The 21,098-nt window shown below is 36.1% G+C and overlaps 1 protein-coding gene across 3 annotated transcripts; it reads left to right on the top strand.

The window, feature by feature from the left end:
* The first annotated feature begins 8,147 nt into the window (after positions 1-8,147).
* On the top strand, positions 8,148-20,449 carry LOC105039980 (uncharacterized). Of its 3 annotated transcripts, none has more exons than XR_012137815.1 (10): positions 8,148-8,322; positions 10,480-11,369; positions 13,277-13,406; positions 13,509-13,969; positions 14,099-14,179; positions 14,274-14,372; positions 17,238-17,396; positions 17,496-17,582; positions 17,744-17,858; positions 18,026-18,070. XR_012137815.1 is itself a non-coding variant. In XM_010916336.3 (10 exons), exons 2-10 carry the CDS (start codon positions 10,587-10,589, stop codon positions 20,140-20,142), a joined length of 2,166 nt encoding a protein of 721 aa, XP_010914638.1. In that variant the 5' UTR covers positions 8,149-8,322; positions 10,580-10,586; the 3' UTR covers positions 20,143-20,449. The 3 variants fall into 3 exon arrangements, 2 of the variants coding, with proteins under 2 accessions (XP_010914638.1, XP_010914637.1); XM_010916336.3 differs by lacking the exon at positions 17,744-17,858 and adding an exon at positions 19,849-20,449 and having other exon boundaries at positions 8,149-8,322; positions 10,580-11,369; positions 18,026-18,097; XM_010916335.3 differs by lacking the exon at positions 17,744-17,858 and adding an exon at positions 19,849-20,449 and having other exon boundaries at positions 8,149-8,322; positions 18,026-18,097.
* The last annotated feature ends 649 nt before the right edge of the window (positions 20,450-21,098 follow it).

The following is a 21,098-nucleotide window of genomic DNA, read 5'->3' as shown; positions in this document are numbered from 1 at the left end:
CCACACTTAGTTGGAATACATGGAGTCTATTTCGGATTTCATAGCCTCTAGCCATTTGTCTGAGTCTCTTCTTATGATGGCTTCTGTATAGGTTAAAGATTCATCATTCTCAATGACGTAGGTTTCATTATTCTCAATAACAAACCCATACCTTATAGGTACATTCCGCACCCTATCCGACCTTCGAAGAGGAGGTGTACTTTGTGTTTGTACTTCATAATGGATATTTTTGGTTGAGGATCATCTTGTGCTTGCATTTGTAGGTCTTGAACTTCTCCAAATTCAATTTTCTTTCCACTGCCTCTTTCTAGAATAATTTTTTTTTCATAAAAGTGGCATATTTACTGACAAACACCTTATGTTCAGTAGGATGGTAAAAGAAGTATCCTATACTCTCTTTAGGATAACCTACAAACAAGTATTTATCTATCCTAGCACTTAGCTTATGTCCAAAATTTCTTTTAACATAAGCTGGACAGCCCCATATCTTAAGATACTTAAGATTAGGCTTCTTTCCTCTCCATATCTCATATGGAGTGCTTGACACTGATTTTGAAGGTACTCTATTCAGGATATAGATAGCAGTTTTTAGGGCATATCTCCAGAAAGAAATTGGCAAATCTGTAAAGCACATCATGGACCGCACCATATCTAATAAAGTATGATTCCTCCTTTTTGCTACACCATTTAGCTGTGGTGTATATGGAGGGATCCATTCTGAGAGAATTTCATTTTCTTTAAGATGATCTAAAAATTTATTGGATAGATATTCTCCTCCTCGATCAAATCGAAAGATTTTAATACTTTTTTCAGTTTGTTTCTCGACCATACTTTGATACTCTTTAAATTTATCAAAGGCTGCGGATTTGTGTTTCATAAGATACACATATCCAAACCTAGATAAATCATCAGTGAACGTTATAAAATAAGAGTATCCTCCTCTGGCTTCTGTTGTCGCAGGACCACATACATCAGTATGTACAAGTCTTAATAACTCACTTGTCCTTTCTCCATATCCACTAAATGGAGTCTTAGTTATTTTTTTCATAAGACAAAATTCATAAGTACCTAATGATTCATAATCATAAGGATCAAAGAACTCTTTTTTGTATAACTTATTAATCCTTGTCTCACTTATATGACCAAGTCGACAATGTCAAAATAAAGTATTATTCAACTCTTCTCTCTTTCTCTTTTTACTTTCATTAATATGAAAAATATTGTCATTAGATAGAATTAGAAGACCATTATTAATAACGCCATGACAAATAATTTCATTAGAAAATGAAATTGAGCAACTATTACTTTTTTCATTTATTTCATAATCTCGTTGCAATAGTAACGATACAGAAATAATATTTCTAATGATCTTAGGCATTTAATAATAGTTTTCTAGCTCTAAGATCTTTTCAGAAGGTAACTTTAATATATATGTCCCTACAGCATCTGCTTGGATTGACTCTCCTCCAGCGCCGTAGGGCTCGAAGTCACTCTTCTTTAGCACTCTAATGTTCTACAGCCCCTGCAATGACTTGCAGATATGAGAATCGTAGGCGGTATCCAATACCCAAGAGTCTGAATTGGAAGAACTTAATGACAAAATTGTATGTATCTTGTACATACCTTTTGGTGCATCGCTTGCACCTGCCTTTACAGTTGTAAGATATAACTTGCAATTTCTTTTCCAGTATTTTGTCTTACTGTAGTGAAATCAGGTACCCTGTCCGGAAACTTTCTTCTCCTTCTTCTTTATCCTGCCACCCTTAGGATTCAGTACTTTCGTTGAACCCTTAAAATCTGACTTCTTCTTAGAGGTTTTACCCACAAGAAGAAGTGGAGTCTTTTCTTTCTTAATATGGCTCTCAGCTGTCTTAAGCATATTTAACAGCTCAGGCAAGGAGGTATTCAGTTTATTCATATGATAGTTCACAACAAACTGAGCGAATGACTCGGGGAGAGATTTCAGGATCAAATTCTGACTTAATTCTCCATCCATCACAAAACCAAGTTGACCCAATCTAGTAATCAGATCAATGACCTTTAGGATATGATCTTGTACGGATGATCCCTCAGTCATTCTAACACGGAATAACTGCTTAGATATCGCATATCTAGCAATTCTACTCTGTTCTCCATACAACTCTTTAAGATTGAGGAGTATAAATCGAGTATCCATGCTCTAATGCTGCCTCTGCAACTCATTGCTCATAGAGGCCAGTATGATGCACTTGACAGTCAAACTGTCATTCTTCCACATCTTGTATGTAGATACCTCCTCTTCTGTGGCATCATCCCCAACCTCTTGTGATTCAGGGATGTCAAGAATATAGGAGAGCTTCTCCTGAGTGAGTACGATCTTTAAATTTCTCAATCAGTCCACATAATTGGGACCGATCAACTTGTTGGAATCTAAAATTCCTCACAATGATAGTGAAGATGCCATTTGTAGAATTTAATCTACAATAATTAAAAAATATTACATAAGCAAATAATTCATATTGACTTATACAATTAAATAAGGTCTTTAGATTTAATTGTACCTCTCACTATTTTATCGAACATCATAACTGTCTACTATGATGAACGAGACATATTTAATATTTATCTTAGTAGGATTGAGACCCTAATTCCTCATAATGATCTTGTGTTAACACAACAAACCCTTATGAGTTCATAGGTAGAAAATTCTTTCCAATTGTATCTCATGCAATTCTCAATATTATATCTTGGCCTCTAAAATATTATTAGTCTTGTATTAACACAACAAGCTATAATATTTTAGTTAAGTTAGACCCTTCATTTCAATACAGTCAAATTCTAATATAACTGCCCTTGTGTTAACACAACAAAGCAGTATATTCAAAATTACCGTAAGCATCTTCTATGCATCAGGATTATGTTATATCAATCCTTATGACAAGCCTCATGTTAACACAACAAACTAGCCATAGTTTATGATGTAACATTAACCTAGCATGAAGGAAGGCCCTTAATAGTTTTCAATATTAGGATTTTTCAATATTAATATCGCTTAATCAAATTAGTCAGGTAAGTAACGTGGGGATCCTTCCGTTGCTTTCTTTAGACATCAATAAATTGATCAGATCAGATAACGAAACTAACTAAAGAACCACCTATAGCACTTTTCTAGACATCAATTGATCAATTGATCAAGAATTGGTTAACCCATAGTTGCATATCACTACCACTTAATATAATTTTCTAATGAGGGCTTTTATTTAGTCTCATGCACATTCTAACTACATAATACCCATTTATGTATCAACATTAAAACTTTCTACATGTGCAAGTGTAACATATGGACATTCATCATCCTAGGACAACCTTGCAGCATAACCCCGTTATGCTAGGACAACCTTATGTCAAGATGATGAAGTGGTGAATCATATATGCATTATTTCATATCATCATATGAAAGCATAAATTATTTTATAGTATAAATCATACTATGGATCACATAAATATTATGTATATATGATTGAACCAAACAAGGTCGGCTCTGATACCACTGTAGGATTTTAGGATGGGCATGCACAGTGGAAACATAATGGATTTTAAAATTTTAATAAAGAAATCTTAAATATTAAACCCTTAAACCAGCATCTTCTTGATGATTAACAATCATAAATAACATAAATTCAAGATTAAATTTAAGTTATAGAAGAATACCTGCAGTGCTTAATCCAAATTTTAGCATAACCTCCACCAGGCACCCAAGTGTTCGCCCTCCAACGATGATCCACACAGGGCTATGATCAGGACACCAACTCTTTGAGAGAATTCCTCCTCCAAAATTCTTACTCTGAGAATTTTTTTGAACATCAGGACCTCAAGACCCACTTCCTCTTCTCCTAGCCTTCCTATCCCTATCTTTCTTGTCTCCTTGTCTTCCTTAATTCTCTTTTTAGACTCTTGTCCTAAAATCGGACTTGTCTTTATTATTTTTAGACTTGTCCTAATAAGAGAAGAGACTAATTGGACAATAGAGAGAGGATGTTAGAAAGAAAGGAGGAATTGAAATTCTGAATGAATCCAATCCCCCGGCGCACCCCCTTTTAAATACTTAGTGATGGGTTGCCTTCGAAAATTTTTCGTGCCCCTTCCACGCGCCATCTCGCATCCATCAGAAAATCTCATGTCTCCTAATGAATTCTCATACCCATCTGAAAGTTTTTGACACATGGCAATCATTGAGAAAAAATTTAAGAGACGCTTCGCGCAGAAGGACTCTTCAGAATATTTTTCTTGATGATTCTCTGAAGCATCGCGTAGCTTCTCATGGCATAATTTTTTTCCACCACCCATCAATGTAATTTTGTCCATCCAATGGCTAAAAATCAAGGCACTAACATGAGAATGTCATGAAAAAAAATTCAGATTAAGAAGTGGCGTGACGAATGGGTTGAGTCCTTCAAAAGTTAGACTCTTGGTCAGGCGTATGGATCAGGCTGATAGGATTTTCAACTTCAACGAATTTTCACGATTAAACTAGAAGAAATTTTAACTTCAAAAAAAAATTTTATACTCAAAATAAAGTTAAGAATCATCCAAAAATTTATTTTATCATGAAACATAGGATAAGCTCGAGGATGAGGCATCCCATCTTATGGGACGTGAAAGCTGTTTCTGCACACAAAAACTGCACCCACGCACAAGAAAAATTTTTGACTTATGGAGACTTGGTTTTCTGGCTCCAAATTTTTGATACATGCAGCCAAGGGTTAAATCAACTCAAATCCAAAATTGATTTGAATTAATTTGGCTTTAATTAGCTCAATCTGGAATCATATTCAAACCCGATTCGAAACAAGGAGTTAGTTTTTTGCAACATGTGCTAGCATGTCAATTTTACAAACATGATCTAATCCAATTAGACCCCTGATCAATACCCTTTGTGTGTGACCCATTAGGTTCCACATCTAGCCAGCAATAGGTTCGAATTCAAGTCGATTTGATTTGATTAAAATTTAATCTAACTGATCTAGATCTAATCGAGTTAACCCGATTTCAGCAATTAGAACTCTTTCTAATTGGTGATTGAATTAAACTCTTTAATTTGATCAAACCCATAAGACAAGATTGACGTCTAGCAACGTATCATGTCTACCTGGTAGATATAAATTTTTTAATAAAAATATCAAAAATATCCTTCAGTGAAAAGTTATCGTGCAATTTGATCCTGCGATCTTCCTGCACCCCAAATATGACTTTGGATATGGAATGATGTCAAATCCAATATCATACTCATATTTCTCTCAATCTTATATGATGATTCAATTAATAAAATATTAAATTTTTTTTTAATTTTTATTCTGCTTTGATCAAAGGCTTTCTGAATCATCAATCGATTAGAGCAAGTAGGATGCGATCTCCTCTTACCAGGAGTGATCGATTCCATGTTAACCTACTCACAACCTCCATACACATTCTACCATATCTAGAATACCCCATATATGACTAAGTCATTAATGAGTATGAACCAAAAAATATGGATTCATGTATATAAGGTTCTATTGTAGTCTCGGGTCAAAGGATTATATGCACAACTCCCACTATAAGAAAATATCTCTTGACAGGTAAATAAATTTCATAATATATTTTTTAAATCGGATCAATTCAGTGAACTCATTCTCTAATGAGCACCCACTTCCTTGTATTAGTGTCTCACACAAGTGGCTTATGAGATCTGTCACCCTCTCCATCGAGCATACATAGAAAGTGCTAATCTATCCGGAACATTGATCTCCTACTCAATGCTCCTATGACTAGGAATATTTTAAATCAGAATTTTTAGGATTTTAGGTCTCATAGGTATGATCTCGTCATAACTCTAAATCCATTTTCCTAATTTATGAAGTTCATTATAATCATTACAAAAGTAAGATGCAGCATATGATGAAAAATGTCTTTTATTATTTAAAGAGTCACTACATAAGTCTGGAAGATTATAAGGAAAATCCATCGAAATATAAATTTTGATTGGCTTGTAGGGAATATTTCTTTCAAATATCTCCATCTTTTGATTTTTTTATTTATTTTCTTTTTTTTAAGAAATAAGATGAGAGGTAGCTATAAATATCTAGATAAGGAGACTTGAGTCTCTACCACTAGTACCTAGTCCTGAGCGGCTTTATCCATTTAAGTAGTCATCACCTTCTACATGATTGGTGTTTGATTTTATGGCAGTTCGAAGTTTCACTAGTATTTACATCAGATCCAGCTCTACGGAGATTTGACTCGTGAACATTCAGATTTATTGAATATCCTTGCTTCCTTTGTTAGTCAACAAGTTAAAGGGGGAAGAATTAAGATGTACTATTAGCTACAAAGAGGACTGGTGAAATGGCTACCATGTTCGAAGACAAGCAAAGCAAGAGAAGTAACTAATGCACACCTCACTATTCCATGCGTTTTATTTTGTGGGAACACTATTCCATGACAAGGTTGAAATGCCTCATTTCTTTTCTTTTGCTAGGATGTCACGCTTCTGTGCTAGGGATATGCAACCATAATTGTAACGTAGCTTCATTTGGCACCGCCACCGTTGCTTTTTAGATGGTGCCATATTTCTTCCTACTGCTAGGATGCGACATTTCTTTGCATGGAATATATAATAATAATAATAATATCTCATCACTTGTACGATTATATAGTAATCAAGCCTGGAATCAACATATTAATATTTTACACCTGGTGGCTCCCTTTGAGGATCTCGGCTCTATAGCCATAACTTGACCTATCCTATCTGAATAATAAAATCCTTTGGATGGTCTACGACGTCCATTTATATTGAGGCAAAAAAGAATTAGTGATATAGCAAAAATATATTTCTCATTATTAATATCTCTACTCACAATAATTATGGCCTATCGGTAAAATTGATGACCAGATCAGTTAATATATTATATAAAAATTTTTAGTAGCTATTTAAAATGGATCATTCTAGAGATATCTATATTGTGGTATCATGGCAATCTTCATATATCATAGAATAGTGGGATACAGTGAGGTAGAATGCAATAAAAACAGATGGGAACATTGCAGTATCACGGAACTTTAATAAAAGAGTAAGTAATGGCGTTTTTTTTATAGAAATACTCACAAAATCGAGAATAAAGTTCTCATTCTTTACACGAAAGGTCATGAATTTAAAATTACATTGAATATTCAAAAAAAATCTAAATTAAGCTTTCTATTTTGAAATGGGACATTTGCAAAGTCCCGTAAATATGATCAAATCTTATTGCCTAATGTTTCTATGATATCTCTTCTTTTTAATTTTTAAAAAAAATTAAATGAACAGATTTATAAGCTTGCTAAACCTTGGACCAAAATGCATGATGTTACATAGATCGGTTGTATTTGATATTTTTTTGTTTGCTTCTATTATTTAATCAATAATCTATTTTCATGGAACTATAGATGAAGGAGGATCTTTGGATCCAAATACATATACTACTCCTATATTTCACCAAATAATCAAGTGCAACTCTTTTATTTGGTATGATATATAGAAGATATTGGACCATAATACTGCCTTCCAACGATCCTATCGCAACTATTACATTCTGCAAAATTCTCAAGCTAAATATCGAAGTAGCGAAGTATACGAGATAATTGGATCAGAGAAACATCTTCCATCTACTACTAATGCAACTTATCACGGGTGTATAGGTTGCGATCCAAAATATGGCCTTCAAATAACCATTCTCCCAAAACACTTACATCTTGAAAATATCTAAATCAAGGAGCAAGAAAAAAATTTATTTTTTTAACTACTCTAGGTAAATTCTTATGACTTTCAAGACCAAGAATTGCCCATCTAATCCAAAAGCACGAAAGTAGAAATAGTCAGACTAGGCGATTAAATAGAAATAAATAATAAACATATTAAAATAATATAATAGAATATAATAGTAAGAGTGCTAATATTAATAAGAAATATAGATAGAAAATATGATACAAACAATTTGTGTGGATCGTTGAGGACATCCTGCATGTAACCCACACGGGCGTGCGTATGTGTACATATTATCTGGTGCAATAATTTTATTTTACTTTCTCTCCCTACGCACAGGTACACACGTGTGTATATATGTATTATATGGTGGAATTTTATTTTTCCTTCTCTTCTCTCGCTGCAACGCAAGAGGTAGAGGGCTACACTCGGAGACAAAAAGAGGAGACGGACGGCGTCGGAAACCGTCTGTGCTCTCCCCCTTTTTAACTTCTCTCACTCCCAATCTCTGGCGGCTTTTTTCCTCCAGTTTCTCGTCTCCGCTTCGCCCCCGCGATTCCAAGGTAATCTTTACCCCTTCTCTCCCCATCTCTTCTCTGAATGCGCCGATCGGCGTCTCAGTACCCTCTATCATCTGAAAATCGCGTCTCGTGCATCGGGGTTTGGTTTTCTTTGGATTTTTTAACGATTTTTTCGAACTAGGTTTTGTTCAGAACGGTGGAATTTGGTGTGGATTCTGGTATCTGGGCTTGTTTCCTGTCTCTTTCTCTTTTTTCTTTTCTTGCTTTGACTAATTCTTGTATGAGATTTTCGAATAGGGGTTTATGCTCTCTGTGTTGGAATTTTTTGTTGTTGGTGTGATTTGGTGGGTGAAATCGATGCTCGAAGTGTGGGCCGTAATGCTTGGAAATCTGCAAGGAATGACCTAATTGACCAGTTCTTGGTGTAGAAAAGTCAAGAAGGCAAAAAAGGAGTGATCTTTGTTTCTTTAGATTTTTCATCCCACTATTGGGGAGACGAAACCTCTGATGCTATAATTTGCGACATTCTTGTGGTTTAATTCATCTTTCTTGGATGTGTAGTGTTAAGTGTAGAGCCATGGCTCTGAGTTTGTTATCCAAATAGTTTTATGTATCATTACTTTGAAGAACGGAGGGGATTTTTCTTATTAAAGCTTACATGCCAATTGTGTGATTCGACTTGATTGAGAATAATTCTGTCGATGTCGCTTCTGATACATGGTTGAGTGGAGATTCCTAGCATGCCATTTATGGGTCTACGTTAAGAGTATGAAACAGGCATTATGATCATTTTTTTTCCATTGAGGTTTCCTCTTACCTTGCAAAAGTCAATTTATATGATTTATCAAAGCACCTGGAGGATTAAATCTTTGAAAGTCCACAGAGTTTGCATACAAAGCCTTGTGCTGATTGGTGACATTAATTACGGATGACCAAATGCAAATCATGTATATGCTGTTTATGCATACTATATAAACTTTCTTTGTGCAGCACACCTCTCAAAGCCATGGTGGGTGTTGCAGTGTGAGATTGTCATGTGAAAGATGGATGTCTCAGTATATTTTTCTGATGGAACTTGGAAGGGAGAAAGTGAGGGAGGTAGTGGAGATAGTAAATGCTTGAGAAAGAATTCTTAAGAAGTTTCCATGCCACGGCCTGAAATGATGAACTATGCTGTGCTTGAGTTGCATGAGCACAAACAAGAGATTATGCACTATATTCTGCACCAAGATGATGAATAAATACAAGCTGCAAAGTTATAATTATGTTGACAAGCTTGTATTGGGCAATTAATGTAGCATCCAGAGGAAAAGTACCAAGCACAATCACTAGACAACTAGTGCGTGAAGTAGCAAAAATATGAAGTACCATTGGGCAAAAACAAAGTCAGCAAAAGTGGGTTCAGCCTCTGAATAAAGCTTCAAGCAGCTACCAAATGAATGAACTCTAGAATAGTGACATTAGGTGCATATAGTCGCAGGTTGATGGATATATTAAATGCTGTTGGTTGTGATGTAAGCTTGCTATTGAAGTGATTAGCAACTGAGGATGCTGATGTATAAAAGTGAGTGTTAGTGAAACTGTTTGAGGTTCAAAGCATGCATGATTAACTACTGATGTAAAAGTCTATGCTTGGCGCATATGTAATGTGGATGCAGACTTTTGCTTGAGGCCTGAGTTGTTTGTTTGGCTGTGTGGGTAAGAGGTGATGGAAGTAATGCTGTAAAAGCTATGACTATGATCCAAAGCTTTGGTTGAATGTTTTGCATTTTCAAGTAGCTTAAACTAAAACGACCCCTGAAAATGCTTATTAATGGCCTTTGAGTTGTTCTTTCTCCCTCGAAACAGTGTTGTTTCATCCAAAAATGTATCTATTTTCTGGCAAAATGGCATAAATCAATTTGTTTTTGACACCAAAATGCTATTTGAATTTGTTATATTATGGTTTGAAATGGATGCTATCCATCTGATGAAAATCATGCTTATACACCAGCTGGTACATGCTGAACTCTATCCTACATTCTGGGTTTTTGTACATCACCATCTTTTGAATCGCACATTAAAACAATGGTAATAACTTTTGTGAAAAGCCTTTCACTAAGTTCATAATGTGCCATGGCCTTTTTCTATATTTTTCTTTTGCCATTTTTATCTGTATCTTGGGTTCATGTGTGCTTATAACTTCATCTGGTTTTACAGGTTCTATTTTTTTATTGAAAGATGAATTGCTGTATAATGGATCTAACTTTTAGACTGTCAGAAATTGATTAGCATGCCTCCAAGCTTTTATCTGTAGCAGATATATCATGGCTCGGAAGGGAAACCAACAAAGAAATGGTCTAAATCGCAATGGACCTAATTACAAAAATGTAGTTTCAGAGATGGTGAATAAAGAAAATCTAAAATCACATGATGGGAAGATTGCTGAAGAAGAAGCATCAAGTAGTCCTACTTGGGAGGGCAAAAACAATACCAAGGGGAGTGGTAAGAAAAACAAGCAGAGATCTGCTGGTGTTTCTTGCAGAGGGAAGTCAGATGATACAAACCCAAATTTATCACAAACAGTGGATACATCAAGTAAAATAAGAGATCCCGCTGGAAGTGACTTGTCATCGGGTGCTTCTGGATCAAGAGGAAACAATGAAATGTTCAACAACGGTAATCACAATCAAAAGATTTTGTCAAATAATGTGGCTGAGGGTATTCCTGTCGAAAATATGACGGAAAATAGCAGTCTTTCAGCTGCGGTGGCTGCTAAGGATCTAAGAGCTGTGGCTTTTTATGTCTTGAAAGTGACTAGTGAATGGGTTGAACAGCAGAAACCACGGTTCACAACCTTTGTAGCTGTTTTACAGATGGGCCATGATTATGTCCGTCTTAAAGTTGAGCATGTGTGTCCTATAATTTTTACTTGGATTTTGTATTTTGGAAAGTTGATCCTTCTTCTATCAATGGTTTGGCTGGAATGCTGCATCAGGGGTCTTGATTCTTTATTGCGTTTGGGGACAACATCCTTTTTCACTGTAATATGGTGCAGCATCCTCTCAGTTATTGCCATGACTGGAATCACAAAATTTCTTATACTCATGGTTTGTTCTAATCATATTCTTCTTCATTTTGTTTCACCTGTCACCATCTTGCCTTTTTTTTTTTAATAGTTTAAACAATAATTTGATTTGGATGCCCATTTATTGGAAAAGAAGAAATAAAAAGAAAGAAGTAATTGAGACTTGATTATGCTTAGTATTGATCTTGCTCCATAAATTCCTGTGCATTACCTGTAACCATGTTTGGAAAAGTATAAATATCTTGTAATACTAAGGAAATCTGGGTTAATCCAAAGTTGTAACTTTATGAGTTTATTTTTTTCTCCTAAGTATCATACATGTTAAACTTTTTTTATTTATTGAATGGTATTATCAGGCTTTAGGCATGTGCAATGCAGAAACAGGATAGATTTTTCTACCTTCACATAAAATTAAACCAAAATTTTCTGACATATATTCAAATATATTATATACATGATCTTGCAGAATTGGATTGGTCTGGCTAACTAAAGAATACTGTTAAGAATTTTTGAGCTTTGTCATTAAAGGTTGACGACAAATTTGAGATACTGATCACTAAATGGCAAAATGAGATTGCTAAATGTTTCATAGGTGTTCCTTGTTCTTTATGACATGTCACGTTGAATCATCTATTTATCTGTAATTCATTATAAAAATTCTGGAAGCCACAATTCTTCTCCACTTAAGACCACCATGAATCAGGTTTTTGGTTATAAGGAATCATAGAATGGATCTTTAACGTACTTTAAGGTGACAAGTTCTAATTTTCTTTGGATTAGTCCAAGAGAATGTGAATTGGGCAATGCCTGATCGTAATACTTCTCTCCTATGGGGGGTTCTTGGTCGAGTCTTGGTGCATCTCTAATTTCTTGGATCTATCTAATTTTACTCTAGGTGGGTGGTCTCTATCTCTCTCAAAAAGAGAGTTAAAAAAAATCAATTTTTGATGCACGGCCGGTTTTCATTTTTGAAATTTATATCAAGGTTTTAAATTTTGTGGGATGGGATTGTTCTAGTTTTTTCATCGAACAGGATGCGCCGCCGTCCTGCCTTGTCCCAACACTTGAGATAAGAGATGTCCCAGAATGTCCTGATCAGGATGTTGGGACAATGGCGGGATGGTCCTGCCCCGATACATGGGATGGCACCCCATCTCGATGTCCCGCAAGATGTCCCTCTAGGATCTGAATCCTTAGTTTGTATTCTCTTTTTTCTCTCTATCTTTTCTCTATAAAAGGCTGATTGCTCTACATTGATTATTTCTTACCCCTTATCATGTGACATACATTGTCAATTCACAAGAGACACTTTTAATCATGCATGATGTGGCACATGTTTTTATTAGATGTATATAGATACTATGAGCACAGTAGTCAGGGAAATAGCATAACCTATCTCCAACATTTCACTTATTTCTTTTTCTGTCTACATTTCATCTTCCTAGTTAATTCTCTCCATATCAACATTAATCACTTTTCTGCTGCAAAACCTTTCGATCAAAACAATTCATATTTTATATCTGAAATCAATCTAGTTTGTCCCTTTCTTCTTTTTCTTTATATCTATAAAGGAAATGATGTCGCCCCTTTCCTGTCATGTTTTGTCTCTTCGGCTTGTTTTAAAGGTTGTTCTAGGCAATTGATAAGGTCCACGGATGCCCTTCTGTTTCCATTTGTTAGGTTAGGATCTCTATACTCCATCTCTTCTGTTTTTTGACCAATGTTTCAAAATTACCTTCAGGCAGAATTACAAGAAAATTGTTCTTTACAACAGTTTTTCTCTGAGGTTAAGATGCTAGCTAATGCTCAGTTTGATGTTTGTTAGCTTTCTAAATATTCTTTGATTATGTGAAGTAAATATTTTGCAGCTTGTGTTATCATGTAAGAAATCAAAAGGTTTTTCTCTCTTATAGATCCTGTCTGTGTCAGGTGATTGCTGCTTTAGTGGCAATTTTCATTGGTCTTGGACTTGCAATTGTGATAATTTCCATGTTTGCAACGGTAGTTTTGTGGCTTTATGGAAGCTTTTGGACAACAGGGGCTGTCATACTTCTAGGAGGTTTGCATTTTATAGCTTTCTAAGATTGGGACAGTATTTAAGTCCTGTATTCTGCATGGTGTTTAAACATTTATTGCTGAGATTTTGCTTTCTTTAATGCAGGCATTGCATTTGCTTTGAGCCATGAACGTGTTGCACTTCTTATCACCACTATATATTCCATGCATTGTGCGAGAAGCTATGTAGGATGGCTTGGTCTTCTTTTGGGGCTTAACCTGTCTTTCATTTCCAGTGATGTTCTGATACACTTCCTACAGAACAAGCTAAATGAGCATAGGTCTAATGACCCTTCAGAGCAAGCCAGGCATTCACAGGGTAGATCGGGTCATTGGTACAGTGAGCCTTTTCATTCCTCACAGGCAGAGGATACTTCTCAATCTGCATCTGAGAGGTCAGCTGACCGGAGCACAGGTGCTCCTTCAACCAGTGGAGCCGAGGCAGAGTTAACTTCAGAAGATGAAGTTCTTCGGTTGTTAACTTGTACTGATCACTATTCAGCTTTAGGTTTTACTCGCTACGAGAACATAGATGTTTCTGTACTCAAAAGAGAGTACAGAAAAAAGGTAACAATTCTCAATGTTCTTAGCCTTCATATCCAAACACTTGTTTGTGCTTCGTGTTAGTATGGCAATTTTATTATCGTTTTGAATTCCTAGTGACTTTAAGAATTATTTCTGTGAATTGGTTTTCAGGCAATGCTAGTCCATCCTGATAAGAATATGGGCAATGAGAAAGCTGCAGAAGCATTTAAGAAACTTCAAAATGCATATGAGGTAGACTTTTCTCAGCCCTTAAAAGCCCCCATTCTCTGCACTCGGAGTCGGGAAGTTCAGTAAGAAAGATATAACATTTATCGTGAATACCCAGGTTTTGCTAGATTCTTTGAAACGAAAGATGTATGATGATGAACTGAGGAGGGAAGAACTATTGAACTATTTTCGAAGGTTTCAGAGTGCTCCTCAAAAGGTATTTTTTCTACTTCTTTTGTTGACTGTGGCTTTAGGACTTAATTAGTTAAAATCCTTGGTAAAATATTGGTTTACCATCGGTTATTTCATCAAGATAACTGATTTGAAGATTCATGTAGGCAACCATAACTTCAATAGCAAGTGAAAAATAACAGACCCACACTTGGAATCACATGTCAGTGGATCATCATGTCTAGGAGGTGATGTCTCAGTTAAATTCCTCTAATATCATTGGCCAACATTAGCTTATTATTGTTGACTGAAAGAATAGTCTTTCCCAAAATTTTGGCCTACTCTACGATATTCCTTCCAACTTAAGTTGTTTAGCTCAGAGAACTAATTAAAGTCATCTTCTATTCATCTAGAAATTCTTTAGGACTTAATATTTATGAGCTATAAGCACCTATAGCTCACTTATAGCTCATCTCTTCATCAGATTATCGTGACTAAGAAAAGTTAAGGCTGTTCCTTCTCAGTTATAGAGATAACTTTTAACCTAATATTATCAAGTTCAGCCTAATAATTTTTGGTAACATCAAAAATGATTCTAATTTATTTGTTTCTGACACATTAGTATATCTGAAAATGGGAGCCCTTTAAGGGGTACTAATTTGCCATGTTATCAGTTAGTTCTTATAATAACCGTGTTGTTGTTTTCTGTTATGTATTTTAAATAATTTCATGAAGGGAATTTTATTGGGAGATTGGATATGACAATTACTTCCATACCTAATTCTTTGCATGTTATCTGTGAAGCTGTCTTCCACTATGCCCATGTTAGCTGCATGCTCTCTTCACCCATATGTGCAACTAATTAGTAGTTACTTGCTGTCATCCCAAATTCCGTCCCTCTATCTCAGATTCCACTTGATAAAACTAGGGTATATTATCCTCCATTAGGTGTAGCTTGGAAGCAACTTATTTTGCTTCAGATATAATTTAGTTTTTCAAATTCCTCATCAATCTGGGCATTGCTCTGTGATGAGTAGTTTTACCACTTCTGCTGTGCAATGTTTGCCCTGTTATGGTCTCAACAGTCTCCAGAGTTTATAGACAGACCTCTATCACCTGGACATCCACCGACCACCATTTGAACTCATGGATCGACTCCTCTTGTTTCAGATCCACCTTGGATACAATTCAATGTTCTGTATCATCTTAAGTGCGACCTTGTCATCTCCATCCTTCTCTTGAGCCTTGGCACTTCTACAGCATCATTGTTTCTGATGTTAGTTCAATGCTTAGAATACTGTTTCATCACTCAAGTTCTGGTCCTACTTTTGTCATCAATACTGCTTATTCCTCATATTGAGTTTGATTGCCATCTTCCTCAAAATTTACCCCTTTTTGGTCTGATATTCTCTTCTATGCTCCCTTCTCACCTTAGCTAATCAAACCTAAAACCATCCTTTACGTCCCTCTGAAAAATATTTGTACATACACTAATCTGAACAAAAATGTACTGCTGAAAGAAGTTTTATCCCTCACTGTATCGCTACCATTGACAGGGTTTGGTGGGGCAACCTCCACACACATTGTAGGCATATCTTCATGTTTTTTGCTAACCAGCATATCTTCATGTTACTGCATCGAAATTGCTAGATTAATTCCCATTGAGCATCCTATGAAGGCTTCAATCATCAGAGGGTGACTTATTTATCTACTGGTAAATTAGGGATTGCAGTATTAGGTTTGAATTCATTTTCCTATCACCTCAGCAACAATATCCGTGCTATCAACCATTCATGATATACTTGCTAAAACCTTGACCAGATCTCCATTTGAAACCTAAATTCATATATGACAATATGAAGGTCTAAAACTGAAATGGGCTTTGAAGCTCCATTGTGCCACTCCTGTCTCATATCTTGTTTCTTAATGCGGGCTTTCCATGTTAGAATTGTGTAAAGGGTGTGGGCCCATTCATCCCATTGTCACTCGTATGCTTATACTGGTCACAAGTTTCTTATTCAACATGACAACTCTTGAGATCTCAGTCTACGTTATCATTGCAGATTTCCTATTTCTTGGTCAGATGACTGACCACCACTGATGAAGAATTAGGAAGTTTCCTTGCATTTATCTGGTCCTCTGCTGTCAGTTTCTTTTCCCATCTATCCTGTCTGAACCTTATCCCCAGTCGAACCTTCTTTCCTATGTATTGCTGATGTGGAAGAACTATTTTGCTAGTTGGATAAAAATATCTTCACAACTGTTTGCAATTTTCATATTCCCATTTATAGTATTCTGCCTCTCATTTGTTCATCTTTCTCGCTGGTGTTTTGCTTTATGGCCTTTTAAATTTAATTGCTGTCATATCAACAAAGGAGGGTCTAGGTTATATTATCATATCCAAGACCATTAAAAAGGTGTTTTTGGCAGTTGTTTCTAGGAGAAAAATAAATTCTTTTGATTGCATTTTGTCATAAATATTAAGAAATACCATACATGAAGGATGCAGCCTTATAGGTGTTACTTAGATTGACTTCTTTGAAGAGACTTATCTTGTGGCGTCATGTTTCTCTAACTGCAGTCTTAGAGGAGTTATTTTGCAACTTTTGTTTCATATTTTACTTCTGTTAAAAGGAATAAAAGATAGTCTGAAGCCCTCGAGGTAACCATTTTCAGATTCTTGATCCTTGTGTTTCTCCATAAAATGGCTAAGCTAATAGCATTATTACGTCATGCGTCTTTGCTGAGACATGCATTAAAATCCCAGTACTAATGCAAATATTCTTTTCCTTCTCTATTGTGTTAATTTGCCACTCCCAAATTTGTTTTTTCTGGAAATTGTTGTTTGCTGCTTAGGAATTACAGCCATTGGCTTATACTTCTTTGAATTTCATGAATTTTGATTCTTCAGAAGGGAAGGCATGGTATTTTCAGATCTGGATATAGTCATGCTGAAGCTGAAGATGAAGGGATTTATGGAGAATCAAGAAGAATAGCCTGCAAAAAGTGCAGTCAGTTCCATGTCTGGGCCTGCACAGAGAGATCAAAATCCCGAGCAAGATGGTGTCAGGTTCTTTTTTCTTTAATGCATTCCTAATTATTCTTTATTGGGTTGAGCATTACATAATCCTCTGTGTTGCTGATGTTTCCTGGACTTCATGTGTGGTAGGAGTGCAAAGATTTTCATCAAGCTAAAGATGGTGATGGGTGGGTCGAACAGTCCTTTCAGCCCCTTCTGTTTGGATTGCTGCAAAAGGTTATCTTTACTTCTTCCAGATTTCCTAATTTCTAAAGCTGATGTACCAACGAACCTGTCTTTCATTTTCTGTGTTGCCATAGTTTAATCTCAATTGTTATTTGTCAACATAAGATGCAGTTTAGGTCTATTGCAATGTAGAAACTTTGATTCTGCTGCAGGAACAAATGCAATATATGATGGACTTTGATAACTGAGACTTGTGTGGTCCATGATCGCTTTTGCATGCTGCCGCTGAAAGCCTTATCTGCATCATGTAGCAAAGTGAATCTTGAGGTTTAACATGTACCACACTGGGACTTATGGCAGAATTGTTCCTACTGCATGGCAGACCTACCTCAAAATCCTCTGATGTGTCACATATTTGCCATCTTATTTTATAATTAAGTGGGATGGTAGGCATATCCAATTTCTTCATATTAAAGTGATATAAATTTGTGCAGATGGATCCACCATGTGCGTATGTTTGCGCTGGAAGCAAGATATATGATGCAACGGAATGGTTCATCTGTCAGGTAGATACATAAACTTGATTGCAGTGATATTAGCTTTTGACTGTTTAATGCATGCTCAATTGCTGCACCAAATGCATGTCTGGTCATTCCTCTAATTGTCGCTTCGGGAGGACAATTGGATGGGTAAACTCATTTAGGTGGTGTTGTGAGGGTCCAAGCACTGGGATGCTGGACAAGAAACTCACAAAGACCATGAATTAGTAGGTCTATTTTAGAAGCATGATAAGCTAAAACAGTGACATGGAAATAAAAGTGGGAGGGTGCTGGGGGTGGACTATGTCAATCGTTAGTTGTGATTTTTCAAAAAATAAAAATACTTCTAAGTTCTAAGTATAGACTTAAAATATGTAGAGGGATTTATATATGGGTTAAGAAACTTTTACAATCATAAATAACATGATCACCTTCACACATTTGCATATCTAGGTCACTGAATAAATAAGATCCAAATTGGTTCTCAATGGTTTCATTTTATCGGTCGAATGGACTACCAATAGTTTGGAGGGCCTCATGGTGTGGTTCAAGAACTGTCAGTTGATCTTGTGGAGGGTCGAGCCAAAGGTTAGGTACAAGACCAACTAGTGAAGAGAAATAAGAAGCTTAGGCTTGTAGCTTGGTATGGGATGGTTCAAGAATTTTAGTCACTGTAACATGAAAAAAGCATAGAGTGAGATGAGGAACAAGACCAACTATTTAAGAGAAATAAGTAACAACAAGGAGACTAAAGGTTAGGCTTGTAGCTTGAGATGGGATGATTCTCAAATTTGTTCCCTGTTGAGGTCGAATGATGCAGGGAAGTTGATAGGTCCATGGAGGGGGATCAGCTTAGGCATATTGATGATTTACAAATACGTAAATGTACAGGTGTGAAGATATGTTAGAAGAATTAGCTTCAATGATTTAGAAAAATGATTAAATTTATTTTTATTTTGTTATTATGAGTCCTTATTGCCATTTAAGCTCTCTAAGTTGTCACTCCACTATGTGGTAGGAGATCACAAGGTGATCATGAAATATTCCCTGAGTAGTTCTTGGCTGGTGTCACCTGTTTGTCTAAGATAGCTGAGCATCCTATTGTATGATGTTTTTTACTCAGTATATTGGCATGGCTATGGATAAGTTGCTAATGGACTGTGTTGCATGGTAGTGAGGAGCAGTGCACTATTTATGCATGGTTGGCCTTTCCTTAACCCTATTGCTTTTCTTGTACTTGGGGGGAGTGTTGGGACACTAACCCACACACACACACATGCACGCACACACGCCCGCGCGCGTGCTAAATGATTTGATAAACTAACCTTTAATGTGAAAAAAGAGTTACAAAGCAGTTACAGAATGTGATACAGTGTTTTTGGAGATCTGTAACATGCTCAAGTTTGCTGTCTGGGAGTTATCAATAGCTATCCTATCTTTCTTGTCTATGTGCCCAAGATGTGTGTTAAAAGAGGAGGATGAAAGATGGGGAAAAAAAGAAAACAAAGTGGAGCCAGGAAAATTATACTTAAAAAAAAAAATTGTTAATCAATGTGTTGGTCTTACGATGAATTTTCCTTCATTCTGGCCATTTCAATTTTTGCTAACATCTCGTGATTCATGCACTGTAAGAGACAAGGTGGCTTGCTTTCACAAATTGGATAATTTCATCAAGTTCAGTGATAACAACACAGATTTAGTAATTTCCTTTGACATGCTATGGTCTATGTTCCACCAGTTTCTTATCATTGTTGTCATGCATTTTTATATTATTACAGGGAATGAGATGTCCTGCTAACACTCATAAGCCGAGCTTTCATGTAAACACCAGCCTAACAAAGCAACCCAGTTCCAAAGCAACCACTTCAGCTCACAGAGGAGGTGGCGGGATGCCGACCACCAACATGGATGAGACAATGACGGAGGAAGAATTCTTTGAGTGGTTACAGAATGCTATGCAGTCGGGCATGTTTGAAACTAGCAACATGTCAAATGAGACCCCTTCTCCCAGAAATGGCAGCTGTTCCAAGAGCAGCGTGAAGAAAAAGAGGAAAGGGAAGAAGCAGTGGTAGCTTGATGGGGACAAGGTTGTTACCAAGGGAAGGGATGTGACCTTTGCATATGGAAGCAGGCAAAATAAGTCCACAAGAGAAATATGTTGAGGTGTTAGCAATATGTGGAAGGCGCTCTTGAAAGCATGGACACACCTTGTCTTGATAGCTGTTAAATTGCTTATAATTTCTTTTTTTTTTTCTTTTTTCCTCAAGATTTTGTTTGAGTGATAATTTTGCATCCACAGGGGAAAGATAATTTAAGGTGGCAATATATGCAACCATATATATGGGTTGCTTGAAATGAAAGTGAAAATTTTAGTCGCTATTTTATCTTCTTTAAAAAGATCGGTAAAAATGGGTTGCTTCTACTATTTCAAGGTCATTTATAAAAATTGCATTCATTTCAGTTCTTATATAAAAAATACATTGTGACATACATGACATTTGGTGGATGTATATTGGATAATTGTTTCCTGTATGGGCAAGGAAGCTATAAGCTGGCTTTTCTAAGTTCTAAAACTAACTTTTCTGACCTGTAGAAGCAGACAACATTTCATTTTATCTTTTTAGGAGTGTTTTTTAGTTTACAAGAGCTTCAAATGATTTTTTTTTTTTTTTTCAAGTAACACCAGATGGATGACCGTCCTTCCCATGAAAAAGTGAGGCTATTGGGGTAAAATTTGTTCTGTCGCCATTTGTTGCCTTTGTGAGAGATCGGTAAAACAGACCGTTCTGCTGTGAAACAAAAACCACTCAAATCATGCGGTTTGGAGCTGCTTGTCAGCTAGCAGGTGCGGCGAAAATAAAGGTGCTTCTTAATGGAACTTTAACCTGCCAACCTCTCATGTGATATTTATTTTGCAAATGCTGCCACCCACCGTCTGCCCCATGAACTTTGTAGCCCAGTAAACGGTATCCTTTTTTTTTTTTTTTTGGGGTAATGGTAAACAGTATCCTTTCATGGAGGGAATTCG

This window comes from Elaeis guineensis, chromosome 1 (genome assembly GCF_000442705.2).
Source record: "Elaeis guineensis isolate ETL-2024a chromosome 1, EG11, whole genome shotgun sequence".
Taxonomy (NCBI): domain Eukaryota; kingdom Viridiplantae; phylum Streptophyta; class Magnoliopsida; order Arecales; family Arecaceae; genus Elaeis; species Elaeis guineensis.
Note: the sequence above shows the minus strand (reverse complement) of the source record. Positions and strands in the feature narration are given on the sequence as shown.

Excerpts from the sequence above, each read along its gene's own strand:
- LOC105039980 (XM_010916336.3), top strand. The coding sequence starts at position 10,587 with ATGGCTCGGAAGGGAAACCAACAAAGAAATGGTCTAAATCGCAATGGA. Across the intron at positions 13,970-14,098 it reads AAAGAGAGTACAGAAAAAAG|GCAATGCTAGTCCATCCTGA; the intron begins GTAACAATTCTC and ends ATTGGTTTTCAG. Across the intron at positions 14,180-14,273 it reads AACTTCAAAATGCATATGAG|GTTTTGCTAGATTCTTTGAA; the intron begins GTAGACTTTTCT and ends GTGAATACCCAG.